This window comes from Propithecus coquereli, unplaced genomic scaffold (genome assembly GCF_000956105.1).
Source record: "Propithecus coquereli isolate 6110/MARCELLA unplaced genomic scaffold, Pcoq_1.0 Scaffold300, whole genome shotgun sequence".
Classification (NCBI taxonomy): Eukaryota; Metazoa; Chordata; class Mammalia; order Primates; family Indriidae; genus Propithecus; species Propithecus coquereli.
Window position 1 is genome coordinate 861,601 of NW_012148620.1, and position 23,024 is coordinate 884,624.

Below are 23,024 nucleotides of genomic sequence, written 5' to 3' on the forward strand. Positions count from 1 at the left end.
GGGGAAGTCAGTTGTTACAAGGTCTGGTGAATACAGTGAATGACAGAGAGTTTCCAAGTCCAATTTCTGTAGTTTGAGCAGCATTGTTTTTTGCAACGTGTAGTCTTGCAAGAGGATTGGCCTACCTCTATTGACCAATCTTGGCTGCTTAACTGCAAGCATCCTCATCATTTCGTCTAATTGGTTGCAGTAGATATCCACTGTAATCAATTGACCAGGTTTCATGAAGCTGAGGTAGATAATATAATAGCAGCGCTGGACCACCAAACAGACACCATTAGCTTTTTTGGTAAATATTTGGTTTTGGTCTGTGTTTTGACACTTCGTCTTTACCCAGCCACTGTGCTGAATGCTTGCAGTTGTCAAAAAGAATCTATTTTTCATCACACGTGATAATATGATGTAGAAATGGTTCGCCTTTATGTCGTGACAGCGAAGAAAGGCAAGCTTCAGGATGATTTCTCTTCTGATGCTTGTTTAATTCATGTGGAACCCATCTATCCAGCTTCTTTACCTTGCCCATTTGTTTCAAATGGTCCAATATTGTCAGAATAGTAATGTCAAACCTTGCTGCTAATTCATGCATAGGTTGAGATAGATTCGCTTCTACTACAGCTTTCAGCTCATCATTATCCACGTTGGTCTCAGGTCACCCATGTGGCTCATTTTCAAGATTAAAATCACCAGAATGGAACTTCTCAAACCATCGACTTACTGTGTGTTCATTAGCCACATCCTTCCCAAACACTTTGTTGATATTTTGAGCTGTCTGCGCTGCATTAGTTCCACAACAGAACTCGTGTTCAAAACTAACACAAATTTTTTACTTATCCATAGTTTCATAAAAATTGCTCTAAAAAAATTTGAAACATAATCATAAGCCAAAACATGCATGTGAAACAATGAGGATGTACCTTCACAATAAAAAAAGTGTCAAAGTGAAATGTCAGAGATATCAACTGTCAAACTTAGTACTTAAGGAAATCGAATATTCCATACTTAATAACCTAATATATGGCATGATTCGGGGTTGTTTTTCAGATTCAGATTTCACCTCCCTGCTGAATTTATCAACATGGATGTCTCCTAGCACCACTTATTCATTGTGTCCCGAACCAAGGCTATTTCTCCCCCTCCATAATTTTCTGCTTCTGTTCCCCTTCAAAAACGCCTGCTCTTCCTTCTCTGATTCCTTACTTTAGAGGTAATGTCACCAGCATGTATGTGGTCTCCCAGACTGGAAACATAGGTGTCGTCTTTGATTCTTTTAAGTCCCTCACTCCTTATATCACATCCAGTACTTTGCTACGAAATATTTGCTTGAATTTCAGCGGCTCTCTTATTCACATCCTTCTTTAAATTCCTGCAGAGACACTGGCTAATTTCAAGCCCCCTAAAGGATTACTGCAGTCTCCCAATTGGTCTACCTGCCACAAATTTTTTGGCTCCCTCAATCACACTTTATAGAATTAACCATCCTAGCACAGAGCCCAAATTATGCCACTACCCTCCTCATAAATGCCTCTGAATCACTTGATAAAACCCAGACTTCTTGATATGGCTTTCAAGGCCCTACATAATTTGACTTCAATCCAGCCTCTCTACTTTCAGCTTTCTGCATAGCTTCCCTGAGCCAGCAGACAATTCTATCGGCATCTCTGTGCCCTCACGCCTCTGTTCATAGCATTTTTGCGCTCGCCAGCGTCCTTCCTTCTCAAAGATTTTGCTCTGTCCTTCAAAGCTCAGCTTATTTACCACCTATTTGTGGGGTTCAGTTTCCTGATTCCTCAGTTTCCTCTTTCCCCCAGCCTTTGCAGTACGTGTGTCTCTGCCGTAGTACTTACTCTTTTGTGTTCGAGTTGGTCATTTACGTATTTATAATAAATTCTCGAGAACAAGAATCTTACTTGTATTCTTGGCAGGACTGGTGCCCTATGTGTTCAGTAAAATAGCCATGGGATCAACCTCCACACCCTTCCTTTCTCTTTTTTTAAAAGAACATTTTGTTGTTGTATAATAATCACACTACAGAAGCCTATATAAAATGTATATGAAGAATTTAAATTATAGTCTTAAAAAATGTACCCACTACCTAGCTTAAGAAATAAGGCATCACCAATATCTTTGAAGCCCCACATGTGTGCATCTACAGTCACGTGGCCCTCCCCAGCACCCCCCAGAGATCACCACTATCCCAAATTTTGCATTAATGATTTCCTTTATAGTTTTACTACATGTATGTCTGAACATACATGTATGTTTACTACATGTATGTCTGAACAATAGTGTTTAGTTTCATATACCATATGTATTCTTCTCACTTATTTTTTTTTTTCCTTCAACATTATGTTTTGGAGATAAACCCGTGTGTGAAGCTATAGTTTATTAGTTTTCAGTGTTATATGAAATTTCATCATACAAGTGAATGATATTTTATTTTGACATGTTACTATTAATGAGCATTTGAGTTATTTACATTTAGGATCTATTATGAACAGTGCTTCTGTATACAGTCTTGCAAATATCTCTCCTGGAGAACACATGCAGAAGCTTCTATAGAATATATAACTAGAAATAGAATTGCAGGGTTGGAGGATATCTGTATGTTTTGGTTAACCTGTAATGCCAAATTGTTGTCTGAAGTAACTAACACCACCAGTGTACACTCTCAGAAGTCTAAAGGGAGCTTCCCTTACTCCAGTCCTGCTCAATGCTTGGCATTGTAGAAGTTTTTAATTTTCACCAATCTAATAGGTACGAAATGGTATCCGTTGGTTTTTTTTTTTGAGACAGAGTCTCGCTTTGTTGCCCGCGCTAGAGTGAGTGCCGTGATGTCAGGCTAGCTCACAGCAACCTCAAACTCCTGAGCTCAAGCAATCCTTCTGCCTCAGCCTCCTGAGTAGCTGGGACTACAGGCATGTGCCACCATGTCCGGCTAATTTTTTTCTCTCTATATATATTTTTAGTTGTCCAGATCATTTCTGTCTATTTTTTTTTTAGTAAAGACAGGGTCTCGCTCTTGCTCAGGCTGGTCTCGAACTCCTGACCTGGAGTGATCCACCCGCCTCGGCCTCTCAGAGTGCTAGGATTATAGGCGTGAGCCACCGCGCCCGGCCGGTATCCCTTGGTTTTAATTTTCATTTCCCTGATTATTAATGTGTTTGCTCATCTTTTCATGTTTATTGCATTTATGTTTCATCTCGTGTGAATGCCTATTTGTGCCTTTAGCCCAGTTGTCTCGGCACCGTCTAATCAATGGATCTTTGTTTCCTCGCGGATCTGTGATGCCAGCTTTGTCATAAATCAAATTTTCTTATATGTGCAAAAGAATAGATAGCTCTCTGTACTCACTCTTTGGTCTGTTTGTCCATCTTGGGGCAATACCGTACCATCTTTATAATAAATCTTGATATCATACGTCCTTTTTACCTCTTCCTATATCTTGGACATATCAGTGACACCCATTGGTGCTATTTATTATTTTTTTTAAAAAAGATCTTGTAGAGGGATGATCTGACTACTGTGCCAGCTTTATTTTTTTGCTGTTTACAAATTGTAACATTCAGTTAGTTACCTTCTTACCTCCCCGCCCCAGTTCAAAGGAAAACAAAATATTTTCTTTGACATTTATAATATTTATAATTCAACATAGCCTGTACACCTATTTATTATTCTGAAATAATAATTGAAGTAAAATAGATACTTAAACACTATATTTTTTATTCTTTCTTTCCATCCTCTCCTTAAAGAATACAGTCAAAAGCCTTGCAATTTAAAATCTATATATATTTTTATATTTCTAGGCAACCAAGAAGGTAAATTTTATTTTCCTAAGACTTGAAAATCCAGGCCAGGTGCAGTGGCTCACACCTATAATCCTAGCACTTTGGGAGGCCAAGACAGGAGGATTGCTTGAGGCCAGGAGTTTGAGGCCAACCTGAGCAAGAAAGAACAAGACCCTGTACCTACAAAAAATAGAAAAATTAGCCAGGCATGGTGGCGCATGTCTCTAGTCCTAGCTACTCGGGAGGCTAAGGCAGGAGGATCGCTTGAACCCAGGAGTTTGAGGTGGAGTGAGCTATGATGATGTCACTGCACTCTAGCCAGGACAGCAGTGCAAGACCTGTCTCCAAAAAAAAAAAGAGAAAGAAATCCCGTGTAATGCCACAGGTCTCATTATAAGGCCCGATCATCCTTTTTAGCCGCTGTACTATTGCTCATTGTTCAACAGGAAAGCGCTGAGCACTAAGGAATACAGAAGTGGAATAGTGTCTCTGTCTCATGGTAAACTTGTTGTATTTGTTGATTTTCCTTTCAGCCGCTGCCTGTGAGTTTTTGGATATCGTGGAGCTGCTGCTGCAGTCTGGCGCTGACCCTACTCTCCGAGACCAGGATGGCTGCCTGCCAGAAGAGGTGACAGGCTGCAAAGCAGTTTCTTTGGTACTGCAGCGGCACACGGCCGGCAAAGCTTAATCAAAAGACTGGAAAACCACAGTCTGTAATAGCATAGGGCTTCAATTATGAAGGAAAACTGCAAAAATAATACTCTCTTACCACCCATGTTTGGTATGCATTGGCTAATAAAATCAGTTCTGAGGAACTGGGATTTTGAAGTCTCAGCAATTCATTCTACTTGCATACATTTTGGGGAGCACAGTTTTGGTGATGAACATGTGTACTGTGCATAATATAATCCAGTTCTGCTGAGCATGCTCTGAAATTTATCACTGCTTTAGAAGGTGGGGAGAGGAGGAGACAGACCATATTTCACAATATTAAACATGGCTGCTCTTTTGTACAACATGCAAAAGTAAAATGTGACCAACAGCACTATATTGACAATTAGGGAAAGTTCCATGAAATCCCAGTATGGTGGAGATCAAATGAGCTTGTAGCATTGTACAGCTGATCTGAATAGATAGCTAAAATGTCTTTTCTTTTGGCAGGTAGAATTAGAAAGACAGGAAAGAAGAGGGATGTTAAGAAAAAGAAAGCAAAAGAGAGACAGGACAGAATTTTGTCACATAAGGGGTATAGAAGTCAGAACAACCAGATTTACTGAAAACCTCAAAACCTTGGGCATTTTAGGATAATATTCAGCAACCTCACTCTAGAATTAAAACAGATTTGGGAGGATTTATCGGGGTTAGGTCAGGATTTCTTAAACTCACCTTCACAAAACAGGAGAGGAATTTCTTTAGGGCCCTTTCAATTGGCTATAATGACCCTGTCATGTGTAGCGGCAGTCTCTGTAAGAAAGCTCAGGCCTGAACTAATGTGTTATTGTTATCTAACGTGCTTTTGTTGAAGTTATTTCTGGATACCAGAAGAGCTACTCGTTTTTACTAAAAATGTAGACATGTATGTCACACTTGAAACTGGCTCCCAACAATTTCCTCCTGTACGCCACAAGAACTCCATCTGGGAATTCTCTGTCAGTTCTTATTATATAAGGAAAGTAAATAGTTGTCACAGGAAGAGAAACGAAATAAGAAATGAGTTGAGATTCAAAGATAACCACTTAAAAGATAATAATTTTCCTAATAAATGTTACTGTTAAGGTAACAAGTAATCCTAGCACTTTGGGAGGCTAAGGCGGGAGGACTGCTTGAGGCCAGGAATTTGAGACTAGCCTGAGCAAGAGCAAGACCCTGTCTCTGCAAAAACAGAAAAATTAGCCAGTTGTCACCTATAGTCACAGCTACTTGGGGGTAGGGGTGGCAGGGGAGCTGAGGCAGGAGGATCTCTTGAGCCCCGGAGTTTGAGATTGCAGTGAGCTATGACGACACTACATTCTAGCCCAGGTGACAGAGGGAGACCCAGTCTCAAAAAGAAAAGGTAACAAGTAATAAACTTGTTTAGCGGAGCCCTCAACAGGGAACTAGATTTTCATTAGCTTAAACTAACCTGTCCTTCTGGAACAAGCCCTTCCATAACAAAAACGAGGTATAGTAATACTGTTTATTTTGTGTTTTTTATTTTTCTATCCTAACTTCTTATTTTCTAAGGTATAAACCAAGACTATCCATCTTTGAAATAATTATCAGTGGAAGTGATATGCATGTTAGTGTACATACTGAAATGTTACTGTAATTCTAGTAGAGCATTCTCTTCATTATCTGTTTTTTCACCATAATCTTAGCTACATTGCAACCTATTGTTTAGCTAAACACTCTCATGTTCCACATTAATTGAATGTGTTTTAAGAAACATACATTTTATAATGAAGTGACCGAGGTATTGCATTCAGTTTTAATTGATACTACTGTGTGCATTTTAAGACATTAGCATATCAAAAATTATTCATTTCAAATTTGCGGAACAGTTATCTGAGCAAGAAGCTATCAAGGAACTCTTTTGTTTCATCTCTCTTTTGCAATTTGAACTTAATATTTCATAGACAAGTTTTTTATTACCTGTTTTGCCACATCTAAAGCTATATGGTTTTTAAGCAAAGACTCTAACCTATTTTTTATTAATTTTATTTTAAAGGTTTCAAATTTATATTCAAAGCTATCACCATGGCCATCAACTTAACATTTTCAAGTGCATTCTAAAATCAGTTTCCAAAATCTCTATTCTTTTGTCATCAGTATCTGAATTTTCATTTTTTTTTATTTTCCCCCAAATTCGGATGTTGAAATCAGTATCTGAATTTTCAAAAACCTTACTATCATATAATAATCTATGGATCATCTCCCTGTGCTTTAAGGCACTGCTCTAGGCCAGTGTCTTTCAAAAAGTCTCTTAGAAAGTCATGAATTACCAATCAGAAACTAACTAAATCTTTTAAACCTATTATAATTAAGTCTGTAATAAAGATATACGAAGTCAACCAGCTGGCCACATATTGTTCTCTCTTATGCAGGTAGAAAGGTAACAACCAAGGTATAGTATCTGGAATTATATCTAGTATATCTTTTTTTAATGTTTCAGCATTTTCCAGCTAAAAGGTTGCTATAATCCAGTGAACCTTTCTATTAATATTAAATAGATATTTCTTAGCTTCCTGCCAGGTTTAACTACTTGGCTGTGGGTTATTATTCCATGTACAGTGCGGCATCTCTGAGATTAATGAACAACTTGTTTGACAGTGGCAGAGCTGAGCTTGGGTTGCAGAAGTGCTTAGTGTCCAGGCAAATACATGCTTCAGTTGAACTTAAAGACTTTAAAATGTTTTTTTTTTTTTTTAAGTTGAAACATGAAAGCTTTTATCAAACTAAAGCTTTTACTAAGACCTAACATTTCCTCTTTATAAATAACTGTTTATCATAGAACAGGTGTATAACCCACCAGCTACAATTTAGTAATGAAAATAATTGAGTTTAAATATTTATGAGTGAATTTCAAATCCTATTCCTAATGTCATTTGAGTCAAATGCTTTCATAGTAGTTATAACACTATATTTGATCAATTCTAAGATGTACATTTTTTCACATTTTAACATATCCAAAATTGGATATCTTTTACAAGCAATGGCATGTCATAGTTAAATTGGCAGCAATTTTTTCTTAGTGATACATAAACTAATGTGTCTTACAATCAATGATATCTTAGCTTCAATGCAATAACAGCAATTACACCTTACATTTGTACAGGGCTTTATACACAAGCATCTTAATTGAGACTCAGAATAATTGTAAAAGTAGAAATTATTGACATTTTCTTTATTTTGCAAATGAGAGAATTGAAGCTCAGAACTGCTGGGGAAATTATCCAAGGTCATACAAACAGAAGCAGTAAATGCCCACTTTTTTATATAGGCTTTATTATATGTTAAAATAAAGCACTTCAGCATACATGATCTTATGTATTCAGAATCTGGGTGATTATCCCAGCCTTTTGATGCCAAGTCCAAAAGTTCTCCCTTAACTACATTTATCAGAATAAGCAAAAGCAACCACACTCAGCGGTGCAATTATCGGGCCCCTTAGTGGCCCGATAATGCCTCTTTTGTATATATACATTGGGCTTTCTTTTTATAATGTAGACCTTAATACAGTCTTTTGTAATCACATGATTTGAAAAATTATGATCATTGTTAGAGCCTTACCTTGAGAATCTTTAATTATTTCAGTAAGTATTCACAATTCCTTCACCAGAGAGATTTTGGGTCAAAGTATAGTGATTATCAGACTGAAGAAAAAAATATGCTTCCTTGTTATATTTATCAGTAAATGTTTATTAATGCATGAAGTATGATCAGTTTTTCAAATATGCATTAATTGGCATTACACTATAGGATTGAATAGGCAAAGCTATTTAATCTCATATTTATTCATTTATTCATGAAATATTCTTGTCATGCTCCTCCCTAAAAATAGGCGTGACCTTTGTATGGATCACAGTAGTTATTAAGAGTTCATAGCTTATTTCTTACTTAGTACAGGTTGAGTATCCCTTATCCAAAATGCTTGGGACCAGAAGTGTTTCCGGTTTCTGATTTTTTCAGATTTTGGAATATTTGCATTATATATTGAACCAGTTGAGCATTCCTAATCCAAAAATCCAAAATCCAAAATGCTCCAATGAGCATTTCTTTTGAGTGTCATGTTGGCACTCAGAAAGTTTTGGATTTTGGAGCATTTCAGATTTCAGATTTTTGGATTAGGGATACTCAACCTGTATTTTTACTTTTATACATGAATTCTTCAAAATTTTCTTTCCTGTGTTTTACCACTTTTTCTTGGCACAATTACAGAATACACATCATTACTTTATATTTTTTGTTCTCTTCTTTTGGAGTGCATGTATTGGAGTCACTTCTGAGAGCACTGTTCCTTCCTTCAGCAACACAGAGCAGCTTGGCCCTAAAAACCAGGTCAAGGCGTTCACAAGTTACGTGCTAGTTTGTACTCAGAACAAAATCTTCCTTTCTGCTTTTCTTCCTACATGTCTTAGAAGGAATGAACAGGAGTTAGCAATACAACACTGAGGTTAAAATCCGGATGGGAAGCAGGAGGAGCTGCCCACCAAACACACTTTTGTCTCTTGGTGGAACTCTAGACGCTTGGGGTGAGTTTCTTGTATCAGTGGGGAAGAAAAGACCCATTGGAACCCGAAACACCTGGATGCAGTGGCTGAACATATGGGACCATGAGGGCATTAAGGACTAGAGAGGTGACTTACAGTGGGCCGCCCCCGGCAGCAGCAACAAATTCATCATCCACCACAGCCAGGATTTATTTTCCCCTCCCTTGTACGGCAATACCGGTTTCCATTTTAATATTTAGAAGGTAGGTTCGGTTGATGGACACTTTGTGTAATAAAAAGCTCTTTTAAAGTACGTGCGCACGCACACACGCAGGATAAAAAGTGCCACCACCAATGCCCACGGCTTTCATGGAGTACATTTGTGAAGCCCAAAGCTTAGTCCTGGATATGTTTATAGCACTTTAGCTCCGTTTGTGAGTTTGGAACCCTTCCAAAAAAAGAAGAGAAAGACATATATTATTGTTTATAATCTGCTTTATTCCGCCAAACCTTGACTGAACAGACTTGTGGATTGCTGTTTAAATCCCTCATGCCTTTAACTACCGATACAGAAAGTGGTTAATGCGCATTCCAAACGAAGCTTGGCATACACTCCGGGAAATCACTTTAATTGAGAAGCATTAAATGTTAAAACGATTTTTTTTTTAAAAAAGCCAGCACACCCAGTGAGTATAAAAGTCCTGGCCCACCAGGAATATAGTTTCTTGGTTATCATATTCCTCCAGCCTGGGTGAGCTCTAAGCCCTGTAGTGGACAGGTGTCGAAAAAGTGGCTTTCAGTTCCCTGGGTCACTATATGCAGGCATCCACCTGTCAGCTGGCCAGCGAGGAGGCAGCCTTCAAAGACTTCACTTTAGAGGAGGGGAGGGAGCTGTCAACTTTATGGATGTTTGTTTTTCTGGAATAATAATCTAGTCCCAGGTGACTAAAATGTGAGATTTAACCCCAAAGTCCTTGCCTGGGCTTTCCATTGCTGTGCAAAAGCCATCTGTTGAAACCTATTTACCATTTTAATGGCCTTTTTTTTTTTAAACTGCTTATTTCCAACTTCAGGCTTGTGCCAAGACCACTTTTTGGGGTCTATATTTTATCTTTCAGAAAGCAATTCCCAGCGTTCCCAAATCCCCAAACCCCTCCCAACCAACAGGAGATCCTGCTCCAGGGTTGGCAAACAAGTGAGAGAAAGATAAATCGTTTTTATAAAAAAAGCATCTCCTACAGCTCCAGAGTCAGTTCAGTCTCTATCAGCCTTGTAAGCTCTGGTCAGATCAGTGGTCTGCTGAACCAAGTAGGAGTCAGTCACACAGAAACCTTTTCCTCCTAAGATCTCCTTCCATGGTGCCATTCTTGATCGTATCAGTGTTTGGAGAAGGGAAAATGTGCATCCTATTGGGGACAGCCTGTGCCTTGTTCGGTTTAACTACAAAATAGCATACCAATCTGTATAATACCTAAATTCAATTTTTGTGTTTGCAGAGATGGCCAAAGGAAAAATCACCAAAAGGAAAGGATTCCAAAGGAAAATCCTGAAATCATATTGGCAAAAATGAGAGAAGAAAATGAATGAAAAGATTCTAAAGAGACAAATGTTACATGCAAAAGCCCTTGCCTGCTTTTTCTAAAAGGATGTGATCTACCCTTCCTAGGGCCGATCATTTAAAAGCCCTTTATTTAATAGTTTGGATGGTTTATTTTTATTACTCCTTTTAGAAGGATGATAATGAAATTTCCCTCTTCCTAATGATTTGGCCCCATTTTATAAACATTGATTTTTTTTTCTTCCTCCTAACCTCACTCATGGTATTTCTCCACAGCAGTGGCCGAACTGTTTACTTCCCTGCGACAGCCAGGATCCAAATCGTCCTCCAAAGCGAGCGTGACCAGTGCTCCCCGAACAGCCAGGCAGAGCGACTTTAGGAAGAAAGGCACCAGGAAATCTGAGGGATAAAACTGAAAGAGCATTGTTCTAGGAAGTGTGGCAAAGGATTTAAACAATTTTCCTTTTAGACCGTAAACGACGGTTTTTAAACTATGTCTCAAAAGTCAAATCTGAGGAATACGTACAGCTACATTAAGGATCGCCTCTCAAAATGTTACTTCTAGTTTAGCAATAGGTTAAAATCTACAATACACTGACCTGCCTTTGATTTCTTTTTATCCTTTTGTGATTTTAGCTGGGCCCAAGGAGAAAGAAGGATAGGAACGCCATGGAAACACTGACTACTGGGCCTCCACTTGTTTTCCTGAGTGGGTCTTCTTTCTGGCTAGTGATTTCTTTCCTTTATACTTCTATAGGCAGCTGTCTTTTTAGAAAGTCCCTGTCAGAAAGAAAATCACATTGCTCAGGAGCTGGTCTCCAGTGACCAAGCCACCAAAAAAAAAAGGACCATCTCCTCTCTCCTTTGTGAGCTGAGCACATTTTGTAATTACAAAAAGTGACTAGGTTAGCATCGTGGTGGGAGCTGTGTACACTAGAGCGTAAAGTGGAAATGGTCCAATGAATTGTCAGTCTTTTGACAGCGTATTGAAAACAAAGACTCAATACAGACAGGCTGGTACTGAGGGGTTCGAGAATGGACGATGAATTAGGCTACCCAAAGGCACGGTGTATACTGTGTACACTGGCCAGAATTCTGGCGCCCTGTTATTAGTGCCTCAAGAATACTCAGATGAGTAACCAAATTTAGAAGGAACAGAGCCCTTCATAACGATCCAAGGGACGGGGCAAGTGAAGAGGAAAAAGAGTCCTTATTACAGCACTTTTGTATTCCCTACCAACACCCTTACTCCCATTTGAGACTCGTCTTCTCCACCCTTCCTTGATACATAACCCAGGAAGACTGTTTGCCTTTCTCAGCCTGATAAAGCATTTACCACGGGAGATGACTTTGGCAAAGGACCATAAATGTCTCTCCTTGATAGCAGAGCTTTGGGTCTCCACTACTTTAATCCCTCCAGTACTATCACTGGTCTGCCTGGGAGGCAGTATCTTTCCCATTTAACCCAGCAGACTTTGGGGCACCAAGTGCATCTAGGACTTAGGTTAAGGCACAACTTGGTTGCAACGTTAATTGGAGAACGCAGGGGCCCAGAGCTCAGCCTCCTGCCTTGTGCCTAAGCAAGTCGTCATCGTACGTAGTGTTTCTTTTTAAGTTGCCTCTGTCCAGGAAAGGAGGAAAAAAGGGGTAAAGGAGACGGCCACACACAAAATTAGATCGCAGAGAAGTTGGCACTGTGACTGTCTGAGGAGTCTCAGGCTGTTTCTAGTAGCTAAACATGTGATGAATGACGTTTCCCTGCCCATTCTCCCTAACCAGACGCCATCGGCACTGTCCAATAGAACCTTCCGCAGTGATGGAAATGTTTTGTATCCGTGCTGTCCAAATACAGTGGCCACTAGCTAGCCACATGTAGCTATTGAGTCCTTAAAGTGTGGCTGATGTGAGGAACTAAACTTCTAGTTTTATTTAATATTAATTTACATTTAAATAGCCACGTGTGCCTAGTAGCTGCTATATTGGACAGTACAGCTCTGGATCCTCTCTTCAAACAAACAAAACTGATCACCCATGGAGAAAGCACTCCCGTTTTTCCACAGTGAAACTCCAGCTCTCAAGAAATGCTGTGACTTTAATTTTTCTTTAATTTTGATTAAAAAGTCTCTGTTGCAGGCCAGGCGCGGTGGCTCACGCCTGTAATCCTAGCACTCTGGGAGGCCGAGGCGGGCGGATTGTTTGAGCTCAGGAGTTCGAGACCAGCCTGAGCAAGAGTGAGACCCCGTCTCTACTAAAAATAGAAGGAAATTAATCGGACAACTAAAAATATATAGAAAAAATTAGCCGGGCATGGTGGCGCATGCCTGTAGTTCCAGCTACTCGGGAGGCTGAGGCAGGAGGATCGCTTGAGCCCAGGAGTTTGAGGTTGCTGTGAGCTAGGATGACGCCACGGCACTCTAGCCCGGGCAACACAGTGAGACTCTGTCTCAAAAAAAAAAAAAAGTTTCTGTTGCTCTTTCCATTCCAGTTAAACTTCAGGACCTGCACCCTAATAATAAAGCCTTCTACAGAGAAAAAACCTGGATGGAGATTTTCCAAGAAAATGCTTGTCCAGGGGCCCTGAGACTCTGACAAGGTGTTTTTATCTCTCTGTCCACCTTTCACCCAAATACAGGCACTTGCACATACTTTCTCTAGGGAGAAAATTTATAAGTGTGAAACACTCTAAAAATGCCACTGAACAAACAGTAACTAAGAATTATGTGGTCAACAGATTTTTTTTTTCTGCCCATTCCCTAAGTCTGGGGGCAGAGGATTGTGCCCCAGGAAATGGCTTTTAGAAAAACCAGGGAACCTACTATAATCAATCCTTTATTGAGTCATTCTGGTATTTCATGGCTGTAAGTAGTTCTGGCATTCAGAGTTGTATTTTTGGTTTCCTTCTGGTGATGAAAGGATCCCATATCAGCTCAGCTTTTTATTCTGTTTATGTCAAGAGAAAAAACTCCAGAGAACCAAATGAAAGGGAAGACACATCAGCTTCTAAAGAATTAACATATTTATTTTACATAGTTTTACCGTACACATCTCATGCCAACACACAGGAGGCATATACAAACAAACGCACCAGCTTCTGCTTTCCAAAGTCACATGGCAATAAATAAGGATGGGTGGGTCCTTTTTTTTTTTCTTTTTCTTTTTTTTCCAGGAAATGAGACTTCATTTCTTTTTCACTGTACAAAATTTACACTGCGAAGGATGAGGGCAGCAATCCAGAGCTTAGGGGATCTGGGGCTTTGAGGTCTGAATGCAAGCTCAGAGCAACTTCTAGAATCCTGCAGCCCTGAACCTGCTTGTTTGGCTGAACACAGTCCTCAAGTGGGCAAGTACAATGTGGTTCTTGTCTCTGGGTGGGCAACAGATGAGAGTGGGGGTGTCCTTCCTCTGTTCACCTGTGCTCTGCCTCCCTAAGCAAAGGAATGCTTGGCGCACCTCCCAAACCTGCAGCTGTCTCCTCACCAGAGCTAGCAGCATGAAACTGTGCTTTTAATGTGGTCCTACCAAGCAGAGTGTGGATGGGATGACTTTGCCGAGCTCTCTCTTTTTGGCTCCAGTCACTGTTTCAGAGCGGTTGGAGCAACTACTGCCAAAAGGGCCAATGGACCAATCCAAGAAAGAGAGAGCCAGTGATGTGCTTTTTACTCAGCTTTCAGCATGCCCAGAGCCCTCCAGCAGCAGGCCATAAAACAAAACTCATTTCCGCTTAATTGAATTTTTCTTCATCTCACGGTTTCCAATTTTTAAAGTGCAATGTTTTAAAAAAATGAGCCTCCTCAGGACTTCCAGACCCTGCTGGCTGGGGAGGTATGGTCGTTATTTTCATGGTGATAACCAAGTTGTCAGTCATGGCATATGGGAGGAGCTGTGTGAGAACAGGTGCCAGAGCGTGGACTGTCATGGAATGTGGCTTTTGCTAATCAGAAGCCTTGAATGCCCCCCAGCGAGGAGGCAATTCAAAATAACCAGCCTGAGCTTCAGAGGTGGGGATGTCTTTTGTTCTACAGATGTCTTACACTTCCTTAAGTGTACATCATTAAGTGAACTTCATGATGAAGATCTAACGGGCCCCAATTATCTTATTAGGTTTCATGTTTTACATGGGGAAAAAAAAAAACTTTTAAAGACTCTGCCAAATGCTTTTCTTACGTCGTACTTTTTTCTCTTTCCCTGGTGTTTCACTATATTAATTTGCAGGAACAATGTTATCAATATGGTGGTTGATTTTCATTTTACATTGTGTTCATAACTATCAGATGAGGCAAGAAAGAGAAAGACTGAAAGGAATTTGCCTGAGGTTGCGTAGCAAGCCCTTGAAGGGCCAAGAACCATGCTTCCCAGCAATGTGATTTACCTACTGGGCCAGCTTAGCCCTTAGATTTGGTATTGCTTCCATGGTTTTATTACTTTTCAGCAAATATACATCCCTCCATATCCGCTCAGTTCCCATTTTTGTTTCTACCAATTGCCATGGGAACTTGAGGTTTTTTAATTAATTCGCTTCTGGATTCCGAAGCTTCCTACTCTAAAGTCTATTGCCAGGCACTGCAGATAACAGTTGCTAGTTAATTGCTCTCTTAGTACCAAAGCCAGGTCCAAATATTGTAAATGTATCTAGAAGGTCTCCTTTCACTTTTAAAATTCGTCCATGTCATTTTAGCAAGGGGGAAAACAGCTGCCATATAGCACCTTATCCCCCAGTGGGAGACTTCTGAGCAATAGAGGAGTGCCTCTAAGAGCATCTAAAGATAATGTCCTGCTCTTCTCCATCTTCTAACCACAGAAGAGCTAACGAACATTCTTGGCATGCAGTGGCTCATTAGTAGCCCATCCATAACGCTAACCTGCCTCGCAGGGAGATCTACTTAAAATCTGAGACCTATTGCGGCTGTGCTTCTAAATGACACCAGTGTTTGCTGCTTTCTGGAGAGGTGGATCTGGGGAACTTAAATAAAGCTCTCCTCGTTTTCTGGCCAGCGCTCTCTCAAGAGCTTTGCCAGTTAGCCAGCCCCACTAAGAACAAATAACTGTTGACCAACGTCAACTGTTCACTGAGCTCCTCAAGAGACTTATTGAATGAGGAAGGCCTCCCCTTCTCTTCCACCATTGAACTGGGAGTGAGTATGATTAACTTACAAAACCAAAAACTGGTCAATTTATATTGATCTTAAATACTGCTACATACACAAAGGGAGGATGCTCCCTTTTGTAGAGCCTGCTCTCCCCATACTACAGCCACCAAAAATACAAAGTGCCTCTGAAATCCCATGAGTCGCTAAGCCAAATAGTCAAGCTGAAGTCAAGTAGTCTGGGTGGGACAGCTTTGCAACTGGCCGTTGCCCAGCAGAGCCTTTCTCCTGTGTGTTGGGAGCAGCGCGCTAAGAATGGTGGATTTCAGAAGCTGTCCAAAAAGACGGCTGCATCTGCCTTTCCTTCACGTGGCTTATTATCTTGCGTCTGTGTCTCCCAATGTTCACGTTATTGGGGAATTCCCTTCGGCACAGAGTTGGGTAGGCCGAACGCACCATCGTCTGTGAACACGGGACCTCAAGAAAAGAGTCCTCATTTGCAGACTCCCCAAGCAAAAATCACAACAATTGCAGCACACCGAAAAACAAGGGTACACTACCAAACTGATCAGAGAAAAGGTGGCCTAAAGGCTGATCCAGGAATTTATTGACTATATATTTTAAAGAAGTTTAATGCATCTTAGTTTAATCCTGGAAAGGGGCTTACAAAAGATGCAGCAGCCAAGGAGGAACTGTTCATTTCTTCCTTTAGTCTGCCTACAACACGCCTAAATCTTTGCAGTCCTTGCAAGGTGACCAAAGAAGGACCACAGAAGGAAGGGTCCTTAGGGTCTGTGGCCCCATCACTTCACGTGAAAGAAAGACAATGCCTTCTCACCCTTTCCTACGCTGCTAATCTCATTTAAGAGAATGGGAGGCCAGAAGAAGCAAACCATGGTTTCCCAAGGGGATGGGAATAAATTCCAGCTGGCTAAATTCCAGTTTGCACATGGAGAGCTTCCTAATGGCCAGATGGGTGCATAAGGTGGGAACTGCAGCACCATTCCTGACGATGGTCACCGCAGAACTGCAGCCTGTCGCAGGAGTGGCAGCTCCTAATGCAGGGATCAGCCTTGCCCTTGGCTCGGGCTTAGTGATGTGGCTTTGCAAACCTGCAAGCGGGGATACCCACGCCACCACTCGCCAAGTCCCACCAGCAATCCAGAGAGATGTAGCCCAGGGACCACTTGGAGCCCTTTGGATAATTTTAGGGCTGCTCCCTAAATTATTCCTCCCAACCAAGACAGGCCAAAGAAAAAACGTTGCTAGCTTCCAGAAGCAACGAAGACTATCCTCCAATTGAGTCAGCTTGCATTCGAGTCAGAGAAAGCTTGCATTTGTAAGGGGGCAGGACCAAGGGTAGACTTGCAAGCTCATCTAAACCAACTCCCTCAAAACAGATTCTCCAAATATTTCACCCTACAAGGATGGAGGACTCCAGGAGACTGGCATCTGCTGATATGGCTAAGCAGATTGCACGCTTGGAATCCAAATGTGTCTACAAATGTTTTCACTGATTGTCATTCTGTTCTCCATATTTTAGCTTTGATCATTTTGTAACCCACAGCCTGTCTTATGGAAGAAATGATATGAGCAAATTAACAAGGCACACTGTGCACCAAGGGGACTCATCAGACAGTCTGTGACAGTGGTCCAGGGCCACTCAGCTCCAGCCTCAGAGTCACCTGCAATGAAAACCACCTCTTGCCATCAGGGATTCAGTGATATAGATGGGATTTCTTAAAAACCAAAACTGACAAATAGTCTCTGGTTTGTAGGAAAGAAAAGTCATATTTTCATAGCAAAAAAAAAAAAAAAAAAGAGGGGACATGTTTTTAATATCAAACTGTGGTCATCAAAGTTTTCACTGACTTTTAATAACTGGCTTTTTTATTTTGAAAATTAGGGTTCAATAAGGGTGGTCCAAAAATCACTTTTATTGTACTCAAGACCTGTGACACCTCTACCTTAGGAATGTTGGTTCTGGTGAGAGCAGTGGTTTGGGAGGCATTGGGTGAGACGCACCAGTTGGAGCCGAGTTCCCAAAGGCCAAGGGGGCCTGTCACAGTGACCTCGTGCTACCAAAGCACTGAGCAGCCAAAGCCTTTAAGCAGGGCAGGAGGGGAGACAGCCAACAAGCCAGCATCCCTAGAGCTCCAGGCTGTGCACCCCTGTGCTGCATTCCGAGATGAGGCTGCTCTCCCACCCCAAGAAGACAACGCCCCAGTGTGGTCTCCCAGCCTTCTAGGACTCAGCGGAGGACTTCCATTGAAAATAATGGAAACTCACATTGGCGCACTTTTGATCCTTAAAAGGCAAGTCTCTTTTGATCCTTGAAGATATTCTCTCAAGCCAGGAGGACAGGCAGGGTGGGGAGGAGAGAAGTTTAAAAAGGAGGATGATCCATTTCATCGAGCCAAGAGGCTGGGCTAGTTGGAAAGTCGGGGTAGCCTACACTGCTTCCTGTGGAGATATCAGAGGTGGGTCCCCCAGCCATGGCTCTCAGCGTCTGGCTCACTCCCTGCCCTGCGTGCGCAATGATGCCCAGATTACTGTCCACCGTGTAATCCAGCCCATTGAGCAAAGGAGCGTGGGATGGCAAGGACGATATGGAGGATGGAGACTGGGGGATTCCATAGGGGCTCCCATCCCTCAAGTCCTGATAGGATTGTCCTGTCCCGTCCATGGAGAAGCTCCCATTCATTAACTGTCCGCCTGTAACGTCCCCCACGTTGCCATAAATCCTATTGGTGTGGCCAAGTTCTGAGAGAATTTGATCCTCTGTGGACGAAAGAACGGAGATTTATTGTCAGCTGCCAGGACTCCAGTGGTCCCCTGCTCTTCACAACCTAGGAATACACGTGACCAGGAAAGAAGCCAGAGAGGCAGCGGCCTGGCTGCCCAGCATGGGTCAGACACCAAATATGGCAGCCTGACACCCAGAGGCCAACCCAGGTCAAGGGGAAAAACAAGAAACAACTGCGGAGACTAAATTCCCAGGTCCCAGAAGGCTGGATGAACGCTTGGGGAGCTTGTTGGTCCCATGTGGCTTGTGGACTAAGACACCCTAGCTACACTGAGGAGCATGAATGCCCAAGGTTTGGTGGGTCGTCTATTATCGATGTCACAAATGGAAGCTCTGTGCTGACAAGACTTACTCTGAAAGCTTTCAAGCTGAAAAAAGGCTTGGTCTAGTTCGTTGGGAAGCTAGCAGGCCCTCATGATAGCGTCACCTGAGGACCGCTCTTAGACATGTGTACAAAATCATTTTGGTCTACCTGGAAAAGTGGGTCAATATAGAAGGACTCGGTTTCTCTCTCTATTCAATATGCTTTTCACTAGGGACAAAGAATTGATTTGATTAAGGCAAATGGACCTTCCTCTTTCTTGAAAAATTTCATTAAGTGGATTTAATGGAATCTTTGCCACTTGAAAGAATGCATCTCTCCAACAGAGGTGAGCAGGTTAGATCTTAAGAAATAAAGGATTATATAATTACCCAGAGAGACCAATGACATGTCAACCCCGGGGACCCACCGGCACCCAACAGAAATGAGCTGTGAAGCAAGACTTCACAATCCTGTATGTGCCAGGCATGACTTTCAACAGCTCAGGTGAGATTAGGGGGCCTTCTCGAGAGAGGCCCGGACGTGAGCGTCAGGTCCATGAGCCCTCGCGGGGAGCCGCACAGGCCATGTTCTGAGGGGAGGCTGACCTCCAGGGCACAGCAGACCTCTGGCCGAGCTACAGCCCTCTCAGGGCATCGTGCTCCTGGCAGGCACCTTGTTCCCTGCCCTGTGCCACAGACTGCTCTCACTATTTCCACCTGGGCCTCTGCATCAATTCCTATGTAGGGCCTCCCCACAGTAGACTCCAGCACCCCATCCCTCTGCGGCCTGCCCCATAACACCCATAAAAATGAAAAAGGGGGGCGGGGAGCTCATGCCCTTTAGAGGGGCCAGGAAGATGAAGGCTCAGCTCCACTGTAAAGTGGCCATGATTTAGCCTTTCGCCTGTACCTGTCGTCCCATGTGAGCAGGGCCCTCTGTGGGCTCCACAGGCTGCTGTGGGGACAACCATGCCCTCCACACATACAAACGTGCTCAGTTCTCCCCAAGCACATCCACGGTCGCTTGTGTTCACTGACACCCTCAACAACACTGGGGGTGGGCGAAGCTGTGGTATTCCTCGTGGGGAGGCTGGGGCTCAAAGAGGGTACTGAGGCTCAAGAGAAGCGAATCCATTTGACAGAGCCACACTAGAGACCAGGTTTCTGGTCCCCAGTTCAGCACACTTCGCTTCCTCCCAACAGAAGACCTTCCACATTGGAGGACTCAGTTACTGAGAAAAATTATGGTTATTTGCAAACGACCCGAGGATTGACAACATGCAGTAATTTGCAATTTTGCCGATGCACAAATTTGAACAGAGCGCATGCTGCAAAGCTTGTGTGCGGGGGACAGGATGAGGTGAGTGGTGGGGAAGGGATTTCAGAAACGAAGCCAGTTCCCCATCTCACATGCACTCACAGCACTGATTTCCCAGGAAAAGGGCCGGTTGAGCACGGCTTCCCCACCACCAGGGCGGGAGGAAGGGGCTACCCTAGGGGACCATGGGAGCTGGGCCGGTGTCCCTGTAAAGGGGAGGCTGGCAGGGGAGGGGCTGGGCCATCTGTTCGCAGCTACCTGGGCTGGTGAGGGAGTCCCGGACAGCAGGAGGAAGGGGAGGCCTCGGGCCACAGGACGGGGCCTGGCGGGGCCCGGGCACCCAGCTTCCGGATCTCAGCAGCAGCGCTCTTTTGTTTTCTACTCCTTGTCCCATCGCGAAGGGCCACTGACATCTCCCCCACCCTTCCCTGCAAGTCGGGGGAGGCCTGTGTTCAGGAGGGAGTTGCCAAGGCCTCAAGGAGGATCCCTCCGAGCGTCAAGCATCACTGGTTCCCGGGGGACGTGCCTACGGCCTCGGCCTCGCCCCTCCAGCCCTGCTCACCTCGGAAGCTCAGCTCACTGTCACTAACCCCACAGTCCTCCGCAGAGCTCTCCTTCTCCTGCTTGCTGCCTCCCCGGCTCCTCTTCACGCTCTTGTAGAACTGCCCCCAGCGGTGCCGCCCCGCGTCCTTCTTCAGGCGTTTCTCCTTGGCCCTTCTGTTCTGAAACCAAACCTGCCACACAAGCACAAGGGACACGCTCGGAGGGGGTCCACCCTGAGCCCAAAGCCCCCAGGACGCCCAAGGCAGGGCCTGGAAACAGACCGGAGCCTCCGCAGGGTGCAGGGCCAGGAGTGTGAGGTGCCCACGGCCGCCGCTGCCTGGGCCTGAGAACCCTGTCTCCCGTTCCGGCAAAACCCCGAGGTCCCGGCCCCAAGCCCAAATCCCCGAGGGGAGCAGTGACACCACTCACGAGGTGACGTCACTCACGCTCTCTGAGCCCCCTGCAGGTAGCGGGCGCAGACACAGGGTCCGGCTCAGGACACCGTCCACCCTGGCGCAGGCCGGGGGTCCCCAGAGGCAGGGAGGCCCGGCCGTCTCACCTGCACCACCCGCATGTCCAGGCCTGTCTCGGAGGAGAGCTGCTCCCTCACGTGCCGGGCGGGCTTGGGGGAGTTCTTGTAGGCGTTCTTCAGCGTCTCCAGCTGCTTCGCCGTGATGGTGGTCCGGGGCCGCTTGGCTCCGGCCTCCGAGTCATCTGCGGCGAAAACCACCTCTTACTGGGCCTCCTCCCTGCGCCTCCTTCCCGCGGTCCCCACGGCGGCCTGGCCACTCTAGGCAGCGCGGTGCGGGGCACGGGGCGCATCAGAGCGGACAGGCTTCCCAAGTCGCTGGAAGGCGAGGACTGCCGCCCCCCATCTTCCCTCGGCTCCTGGCCTCCCCCTCCCTCCGCCAGCCCAGCGGCCGGGAGGCCCTTCCCCAGACGGGACGTGCACAGCTCCCCGCGCTCGCTGCGTCACACACTCTGCACAGACACCCTCGGGAGCTACCTGCCGCCAGCGCTGTGCAGATGAGCAGCCAGGCCGAGGCCTGGGTTCCCGGGTTCCCAGCTGCCCAGACGCCCCCGTCCCTCTCCCGCTCCCCTCGCCTCGGCCACGCTGCCTCTGCCGCGGCCACAGCCGAGCCTGCACTAGCACGCATCGTCCGAGCAGTGCTTATAAACCACGGCTAAGAACCTACTAGTGGGTTGTAAAGTCAATTCAGTGGATTAAATGAATAGAACAGAACAGAACAGAACAGATGCGGGCTAGCATCGTTCCATGAAAGTTTAGTTGTCACTGCACGAATGCGTGTACTGAGTTGCAATGTACAATGGCCTTCTTACTATGGATCCCAGTCAACATTTTCTGAAAAACACTGGTCTGCGTTTCAGAGCAACACACTGACCGATAGACCCCAAGTCTTCGATGGGTTTGGAGTGAATGAGCTTCAAGTTCCTATTAGTGAAAGGCTGGTCCGTCCCACTCAGAGTCGGGCAGAGACAGGCACGTGGGTGTGTTCTGCAGTGCACAGTCAAGTGCAAAAGGTCTGTTTCCTTGGATTTACCGCCCCCCCCCCCGGCATGGTACCCCTGGAGCGAACAAGGAACAGGTCAGCAGCTGGGCCCTGGCACCCTCAGCCTCTGTGCGGCCTCACGTGTGTTCTTTAAAGTGTCTCTGCCGCATTCCTGCCGTCCTCCTGCCTTTTCTCCTTCCTTTCCGTTGAAGAAAACCCTCTCTTAGAGACAAAAATAATAGGCAATACTTATTAGCACCTACTGTGTGCTGGTGCTGACTAAGAACTTGACCTGCACTCAATGCTCACAAATCTACCAGGTGGAGCCAGAAGGCCTGGGTTCAACATTCCTGTTGTTGTTACTGTCGAGCAAGTAACCTCTCCCCTCAGAAGCCTGGGGGGCAACGCCACCTGCCCTGCCGGTGGGGAGCACCAGAGGAATGAAGCAGTTGTCCAGCCGCGGTGCTTATGCACACATGGGGGGGGGCAGCCAGTGTCCTCTCCTCTCCCTGGGCTGTTTTCTCCTCCAGAAGAGCCACTGTCGTCCCAGAACCCCTGTCACCCAACTCCCTCCCTTGGAGTCCCAGACCCAGGAGGAGGATTCCAGAGCTCCTGCGGCAGAGACTCCACTGCTTAGAGAGTAATTCCTAAAGACTGGGGAAAACCTCCAAAATGCTCTGAAGTCTATTATGAGAAGCCAATCCTTTCTGCCTGTATTCATAGAGTTTACAGCATGAGAATGTTTGGTGCAAATTGGAATTACGCAAATAGGAAATAGCACACTCGTAAAATCTGTTTACAGTCTTTACATATCAAATTAGAAATAATGAAACCAACAAAAATGTTTTCATTCTTCGAGAATCACTTAATTTCAAAGTAGTTTGGTCTAATACTCTGGTCTCTCTTCAGATCGTATTAATCTTTTGC

At 44.3% G+C, this 23,024-nt stretch overlaps 2 protein-coding genes across 2 annotated transcripts in view; one reads left to right on the top strand and one right to left on the bottom strand.

Annotated features, from left to right (window-relative positions):
- Nucleotides 1-4,606, top strand: part of ACBD6 (acyl-CoA binding domain containing 6) — a 198,367-nt gene extending 193,761 nt beyond the window's left edge. Inside the window, exon 6 of the mRNA XM_012649666.1 lies at nt 4,319-4,606. Coding sequence (XP_012505120.1) covers nt 4,319-4,473 — 155 coding nt within the window. The 3' untranslated portion in view covers nt 4,474-4,606. The remainder of the gene's footprint in view (nt 1-4,318) is intronic.
- A 12,929-nt stretch (nt 4,607-17,535) lies between these two features.
- Nucleotides 17,536-23,024, bottom strand: part of LHX4 (LIM homeobox 4) — a 41,005-nt gene continuing 35,516 nt past the window's right edge. The window contains exons 4-6 of the mRNA XM_012649677.1: nt 21,146-21,300; nt 20,606-20,777; nt 17,536-18,397 (exon numbers count right to left, since the gene is read on the bottom strand). Of these exons, the coding sequence (XP_012505131.1) occupies nt 18,003-18,397; nt 20,606-20,777; nt 21,146-21,300 (722 nt within the window). The 3' untranslated portion in view covers nt 17,536-18,002. The remainder of the gene's footprint in view (nt 18,398-20,605; nt 20,778-21,145; nt 21,301-23,024) is intronic.